Genomic DNA, 8,098 nt, shown 5'->3' on the forward strand with positions numbered 1-8,098 from the left:
TTCATTCACTCTCTCCCTCCCTCTCTCTCTCTCTCTCTCTCTCTCCCCCCCCTCTCTCTCTCTCTCTCTCTTCCCCTCTTTCATTCACTCTCTCCCTCCCTCTCTCTTTTTTACTCTCTCTCTCTCTCTCTCTCTCTCTCTCTCCCCCCTCTCTCTCTCCCCCCCCTCTCTTCCCCTCTTTCATTCTCTCTCTCTCTCTCTCTCTCTCTCCTCCCCCCCCTCTCTCTCTCCCTCTCTCTCTCTCTCTCTCTTCCCCTCTTTCATTCACTCTCTCCCTCCCTCTCTCTCTCTCTCTCCCCCCCCCTCTCTCTCTCTCTCTCTCTCTCTCTCTCTCTCTTCCCCTCTTTCATTCACTCTCTCCCTCCCTCTCTCTCTCTCTCCCCCCTCTCTCTCTCTCTCTCTCTCTTCCCTCTTTCATCACTCTCTCCTCCCTCTCTCTTTTTTACTCTCTCTCTCTCTCTCTCTCTCTCTCTCTCTCTCTCTCTCTCTCTCTCTCTCTCTCTCTCTCTCTCTCCCTCCCCCTCTCTCTCTCCCCCCCCCTCTCTCTCCCTCTTTCATTCACTCTCTCCCTCCCTCTCTCTTTTTTACATTCTCTCTCACTCTCTTTCACTCTTTCATTCACTCTCTCCTTTTTTCCTCTCAAACTTCCCACCGCACATTCTAACACACTAGAACTCTGGAACATTCCGCTCTGGCCATGGCATTCCGCCCCCCCGCTTCCTGCTGGGGTGATACAGACACAGCCCCAAAGACCTCTGGGAAAAAATGAGAGAGGAGCAGTGGCATTCCAGAATATATGTGTGTGTATGTGAGTGCATCTCGCTCGGACGTCTCTGTGAGACAGAGCTACTTGATCCAAGCACAACACTGACCATTCTCTTTGAACGGCTACATTAAATGACCATATTAGCCATATTGGGATTCTATTCAAATTTATAGTTGATAAAGACAAATAACTAAACAATAGTGTATAATCTCCCTATGGTTACTGATTTATTATTAGTGATATGAATTAAAACCTGCAGGGGACATCATATACAGATGATTGCCTAGGTGCTTGTACATTACATGTATCAGTACAACTTTGGGCCTGAGACCAACACAACTGAAAGCCAATAAGCAATCAAATTCCCAAACAGGTGGCAACAGACTTTAGATCTAGAACTGCTGATTACCTGAGGCTTATTAATTAACTAATAGAGAGAAAAGGTTAGCAGCAGTTCCGCTGAAAGGTCAACAAAGAATGGCCAGAATATGGCACCAACAGCAATGACCCAACCTAGGTTGCGGTGGTGTAATGGTGTGGGGAATGTACTCTTCACATACTTTAGGCTTGTTAATACCAATCAATCATTGCTTGAATGCCACAGCATAATTGACTATTGTGTGACTAAAGGGTAAAGAAGTGGGCAGGAAGATGCCTGGTTCGATCCAGGATCAGCATCCATGACTGTGGTGCCCTTGAGCAACACTAGTGAGTGTTCACAGCCAAGAATGGGTTAAAGGCAGAGGCTGAACTTGCAATTGAACCTCTGTATTGCTGCGTAATGGAAATATTAAAATAGCTAATTCCAGCATAACTGGTTTCATGAACATGACAATGGGTTTAGTGTTGATTGGTGGACCTGAACCCAACAGAAAATCCCTTGAAATGGGGCAGAACAAAGACACTAGACCAATCTGCAATAACTGTGGGAAACAATTATGCCAACATGGACCAGAATCTCAGAGGAACATCTTGTGGAATCCATGCCATGATAATCTGAGGGTGAGAGCAAAAGGAGGCCCAAACCAGTATAAGGGTAGTTTTCTAATAAGTGCTCAGTGAGTGTATTTTACACCAGGGGTGGGAAATTCTGGTCCTGGACGGCCAGATTCCTGCAGTTTTGTGCTTTTCCTGCTGAGGCACATCTGATTTAGGTCACCTGTTAATTGCCAGTTTGGTAGGTCTGTTAGAGCAGGGAAATCAGCAAACCATGCTGGACTCCACTGCCCACCCCTGGAGTGGTAAACTAAAAAAAATGTATGTGGTAACAGTAAACTGCATTGGTTTAATTTAAGTACACTATATGGACAAAAGTATTGGGACACCTGCTCATTCATCGTTTCTTCTAAAAAAGAGGGTCTAATCTGCTTCTGTTGGAGTAACAGCAATGGGTGCAACTTTTAGAAGAGTTAGGGTTAGGGTTATAGTTTATGTCAGTGGTATGACTTGCCAAAAATAATTACACCTGATCATATTGGATACTGTACTGGTTACTGCAATAATAAAAAAAAAAAACATAACAGTACACTTTTGATACTCTTGGTGAGGCATATGGCCGCGACAGTCAAACTGTGACATCACTTGAGACGGACGAATAGATTATCAGTGTGGCATTCTTAAGTGTCTGCAAGTGCATGGCTGGGTGTGTGGGTGTATATAGGACGCCCACTGCCAAACTGCAGTGTGAACTCATAATCCTCTCTGATAAATGAAGCTTATCAGCACGCTGGGACTGTTGGGAAACATGGTCTGTTTCCCCCAGATTAGACTTTCAGACAGGAAGCCCAGACAGACATGGCATTCCAATCACAGCACGCCCATACACACGTGCTTACATAAAAACACACACACACACACACACACACACACACACACACACACAATCTCTCTGAACTGTACCATTCTTGTAGTTTCTCATCTGCACCAAAGTTACAGTTGAGATACTGTAAACTCTGTTATTTTATTTTCCTACCACTTTTAAACCTCATGAGTGTGATAAGACCCAATGTCTCCAAATCATTCATGTGACAGACAAAAACTTTAACATGTTAGCTCTAACCGTAATCATCATCATCATCATCATCATCATTATCATTATCATCATCATCATCATCCTGTAGGACATGTTATCTCCATTTTAATCATCCTCAAGCACTTGGAAGGTTTTATAAAAATCTTGACACATTAGTTCATGGCAAACACGGATTACTAATCAAGCAGAGACAGCATTACTTGGCCTCTCTGAGGGGTTGTAATGAGTTTACACTGGGAAAACAGAGTGGTAAAGCAAGAACGAGAGCAAATCAAACAAAACTCCTCAAATGACCTGCTTCTCAAATCAAAGTATGATGCTTCGTAATACATGTTTATTTGCCTGCGTGAGAAAATGAATCAGTTACATGCAGGGTCTCTCTCTCTCTCTCTCTCTCTCTCTCTCTCATGTATTCGCAACAAGTGTTCTGAACAAGCACACACACATACACATCCTAAACATGTGGTTCTAAGTGCAAACACAAATGTGTGCATTAAGCTTAAAAGGACCACTTCATACAGACCTATGATTATTCACCATCTTCTTTTAAATTCCAGGCGTCATTATCAGTCAGTCTAATAATGCCCTCTGCTGTCTGAATTATGAACTGCACAGAAACGCTGGTTATCAAGGGAAGGTTCTGTTAGGGTTGAAATCAGAATGGGCTGATTGTTGATCATCATCCTGCAAGTAAATGTTAATGATTTAAAACTTGCGAATGGTGATTTTTAAAACTGACCATCAAGAAGCCTCCACTACCTCAGGGACTGTATGCACATTGCACTTTAACTGGATCCCCCTCCACTGTACATAAGCTCTGAACTGTTTTCTCCCTCTGAACACTAAGCTTCTACACGCATTACTGCACTGAACACCTTGTTTACATTGTACATGTTTGTGATGCTGTTTACAACACCAGCCCTGGTCTACCTCAGCATACACACCTGTACTTACTGTACTTTTCCATTTACACACACAAAACCCAGTTGTAATCACTGGAATACATATTTACTTAAATATAGTACCTTAGTTACTATATTAATTAAACAGCCTTCATGTACACATTTGTGTATTTTTCATATTTATTGTCTTCTGTATTTATTGTGTATGCACCTCTTCTTTAAGGCAAACTTCTGAATGAGTGGGAAGTAGACTCCTGTCGACCGAGTGTACATCAAATGTAAACGCAATTCTTAGTGGAAACAGCTGTGTAATTAACTCTGTAATAGTTCACGCAGATCAGAGCTCCATCACTCTGAGCAATAACTGACAACAGGCAAAGCATTATGATTTCAGGCTAAATCTGACAATGTGTAGGTCTATGGTGCCTTCTTCCAGCCCTGAAGCCCTGTACTGTGTAAGATCCTTCTTTTTCTAACACACCCAGCTTAAGGCATCAGCAAATTGTGCAGCCACATCAGATTTAGGGCTAAATAATATAGGTACTCGCACTGGCCTGCTTAAAACATGTGTGACAGAACACAAGCTCTACCTCAGCTCTGTTGGGTATACATTTGTCAGCCTCTTCACCTGCTTCTCTACTTTTATGCATAGGGGTTGTCTTTTTTTCTTTTTCTTTTTTTGCTTTTCTTTGACATTCTACTCTCTTTACTTCTGTTTTCTGAAAACAGTGTAACATTGAAAAGCTTAAAAAAAGTTGCCAGAGAGAATTATCAGACTTGCAGGTCCTTTATGTCTTCTACTATGTGACAGTGCAGCTAGGGTGCTCTTAACCCTTCCATTCCAAATCCTTATCCCACCCTTTCCATTTGTTATAGTATTTTACCATGTTCTTGTTGCTTTTACACTTGTGTGATTTTAGGTTTCTTTTACAATATTTTTTTGTTTCCTTTTAATTATCTTTGTTAGCTCTGTGAAAAATTATTATTATTATTATTATTATTATTATTATTATTATTACTACTAAGTTTTAATTTACTCTTTGTAACACTCAACAATCTAAAGGGCTCGCTGATAAGGCGATCTTAGTGTTAAGGTCATCTTAAAGGGTTGAGAGAAGGTTCAGTGTGAGGCTAAAGAACAGGATACTGCAGGACACTACATGAAGCACACTAAATCAACCTGATTGAAGGAACAAAGGAAGAGTTGCATTAATAAACTTAATGATAACCACCAACAGTGTCATATACAACATATACAAGTACTATCTGCTAAATGCTATAAAGATGGTTGGTGGCCTAATATGACCACACCTGCTGTTTGCTAAGAAATCTGAAGTAATAGGTAATGTATTACAAGGATGGCTCATTAATCAGGTACATAAGTGCATAGAGAATAAAATGTAAATCTCTTAGAGGTTCAAAGTACTTAAACAGACAGGGAAGGGCTAAGTCAACATTACACCACACTCTCCTCCTCCACTTGTGGTTTGCTTTCATCCCAGTGGTGAGCAGCCTTCATTCAGGTTGTATAATCTCTATAAAAAAAAAGCACTGACGATAGAATGGGACACTCTGGGGCAGCCATACAAGAGCCTAAGATCACCAAGCCCATTGCCAAGTGTCAGTGTCAGGTATAAAGACCCCCCAGTATTGGGCTGTGGAGCAATGGAACTGGAGTGATCCCATACTTTTGGGATGAAAAAGTGCTGTTCTGGCTGAATGCCAAGCTAGTGTATAGCCTTAGAAGAACAGAGACTGGTACTGTCGCAAAGGGAGGGGGCGCTGCCGATTAATATCATTTTCAGATGAATGGGCGCCGCCCAAACAGAACTGTAAGGCCAAGACCAACAATGCCAACAATACCTTTCTGAACCTAGACATATGAGGCTTCCAATTTCTAGAATATTTTCTAGCTAGACAATGCTAAATGCCTTTGCGCAACAATAACGTGCACAAGCTCTGGGTTGAGTAGCCCCTTTTATTGTTGCTTCCATAGAGTCAGTGTAACCACACCTTAGCAGACAAGGAGGCCACTGGTCTAGATCAGCAGGTTTAGTGGGTAGAAAAGCAAGAGATTACGAAGCAAGATGTAGCTTCTGAAGTAGAAAAAAATGCTTAAACAGGAGTAAAAAAGGTATGACATTAAAAAAAATATATTCAAATACTGAAATCTCTAAAAGAAAAAAAAGAATAAGATATATAGCATTGCAATACTTACAAAGCACAATATATATTTTTCTGTTGAAAGAAACATCAGTAATGCCGCACAAATAATAATAATAATAATAATAACAATAATAAGCTATCTATCATTTAACATGTGATAAATGCAATTTAAGAAATGTAATTAGCATGCTTCATCACTTACCCCAGATGCAGCAGATCAAGGCCAAGACATGTTTGACACCTTAAGTCTGCTCCATCAGTGTAGAAAGTGAGATGCTATGCTAATGTGAGATTGGTGATCGTCCAAGTTCAGTGTTTGTTAGCAATGTTAGCCTAGCATCTCTCAAACATCGTCTTGGCTGACTGACTGCATCAGGGATCAGCGATAAATCGGATATTTCACTGTTCCTTTAACTGTCTTCTGTGGTCTACAGAAGCACTGACAATCGACAGAAAATAATAGTGTTGTCTCAGTTATCCAGTTATCATAACACAGCATACTGCCAATTCTTCCATCAGCATAAGAATTATACACTCTCTGTACAAGAGCATGAACCACAGGTCATGCATGCAAATATATAATGAAATACTAAAGCCTGAAAAGCTGAGGATGATGATGATGATAACTGTGGATGATTGGGGGGAGGGGGAGGGGGGGGGTGTTGCACAACAAAGCCACCAAGGCAAAATGGTCTGGTGCACTTTGCTTGCTTAACTGATGATCTGTCATGTCCATGGAAATGTACAGTAAGGCCACCAATGCAAAGGCAGTAGCTAGAAGGCACACCCACCGCAGTCAAGATCCGTGAAAACCGGATATGAACAGGGGATAAACTGGTACATGACGAGTGGTTTTGCCCTCCTTCCGGCTCCACAACGCACAGACCGGGCTGATGAGCCCTGGGTCAAGAAGCTCCTGAGCCGGTTTGTGTAGAAACTAGTCTAGCTAGAGTTAGCTACAGCAAGGCAGCACTGTTTAATAAACGTTGTGAACAGTGACTTGTGGCTCGTCGCTGCCAGTGTTACAGCTACTGTCTGTGATTTTACAACAGACCATACAGTCACACAGTATTTACAGAAACCCGAGACCCCCCAATCAGGAAGTTATGCCGTGTTAGAGAGCCTGTTAACGGGTCTGCACTGAGACAGAGACAGCCTGCTGTAGAAAGACCCAGCTACACGTTTACAAAACCTTACAAAAGAGGAAGCGGCAACGAGCTGGGACGAGGTCTACGGATGTAGAGTAGTAGTGTGCAAGTTCGTGCGGGGTTTGGCAGTCAGAACGAAATTGTGGCAGAAGTTCAGGAGGGATGCGATAAGACGTCGCACCGTTGCCCTCGGAGGATGTTAAAGTGGCTAAACCGAAACTGTTTACCTGTCCTGTGATGCCGGTGATGATGGCGACCTTCCTGGGCTTGCTTGCTCCGCCGTTGGCGGCACAGGCTGCAGTTTTCGCGGCGCATTCAGCCATGGTCTCTCCCGGCGGTGTTTCGGTACTTCCCGGCTCGGCTCTCAGATTCGCTTCTGTAACCGTCAACAGACGCGCGTGCTAAACCCCCACAGCTGCGCGAGCGACACATCAGGAACCCGCTACGAGCAGCCAATCAGAGAGGAGGATGCCAGTGACGCACTGTGGTGACGCAGCGACTACAAATATGGAGGAAAAGAGGGGAAAACAAAACACCCCCAGCAGAATCACACAGCGCCCACTAGAGGACACGAGCGCAGGAGAGGAACCCAGCCCTTTTCAGGAAAAGCCTCTCTGTCCAGTTCAGGCAGTTTTACTCGTCATTCTCGCCTCATTCTGGGATGGGCGGAGTTCAAACACAGTCACAACCTGCGTCAACTGAAGTTACTACATTAAGGCCCTGGGATCGGTTTATACTGATAAAAAGGTAAAGGTGCACGTGTCATGAAATGTGTCCTCTGCATTTTACCCATCTGTGGTAGTGAACACACACACACACACACACACACACACGAGAAAACCCAGGGCAGTGAGCACACACACACCCAGAGCGGTGCCCTGTCTCGCCCGGCGCCTGGGGAGCAGAGAGGGTAAAGGGCCTTGCTCAAGGGCCCAACAGCCCGGGTGTCGAACCCACAACCCTGTCATCAATAGCCCGCTGAGCCACCACTGATACATTCAGTACAACGAAGATAGCACGATAGGCTGCCACACTATCAGGGTGTATTTTGTAAGTAGTTTCCCATGAGCTAGATAGATATATT

The 8,098-nt window shown here is 43.3% G+C and overlaps 1 protein-coding gene across 1 annotated transcript in view; it reads right to left on the reverse strand.

The window, feature by feature from the left end:
• Positions 1 to 7,438, reverse strand: part of gmds (GDP-mannose 4,6-dehydratase) — a 61,041-nt gene extending 53,603 nt beyond the window's left edge. Inside the window, exon 1 of the mRNA XM_072674652.1 lies at positions 7,242 to 7,438. Coding sequence (XP_072530753.1) covers positions 7,242 to 7,337 — 96 coding nt within the window. The 5' untranslated portion in view covers positions 7,338 to 7,438. The remainder of the gene's footprint in view (positions 1 to 7,241) is intronic.
• Positions 7,439 to 8,098: the final 660 nt, after the last annotated feature.

The sequence above is a fragment of the Salminus brasiliensis genome, chromosome 1, assembly GCF_030463535.1.
Source record: "Salminus brasiliensis chromosome 1, fSalBra1.hap2, whole genome shotgun sequence".
Taxonomy (NCBI): domain Eukaryota; kingdom Metazoa; phylum Chordata; class Actinopteri; order Characiformes; family Bryconidae; genus Salminus; species Salminus brasiliensis.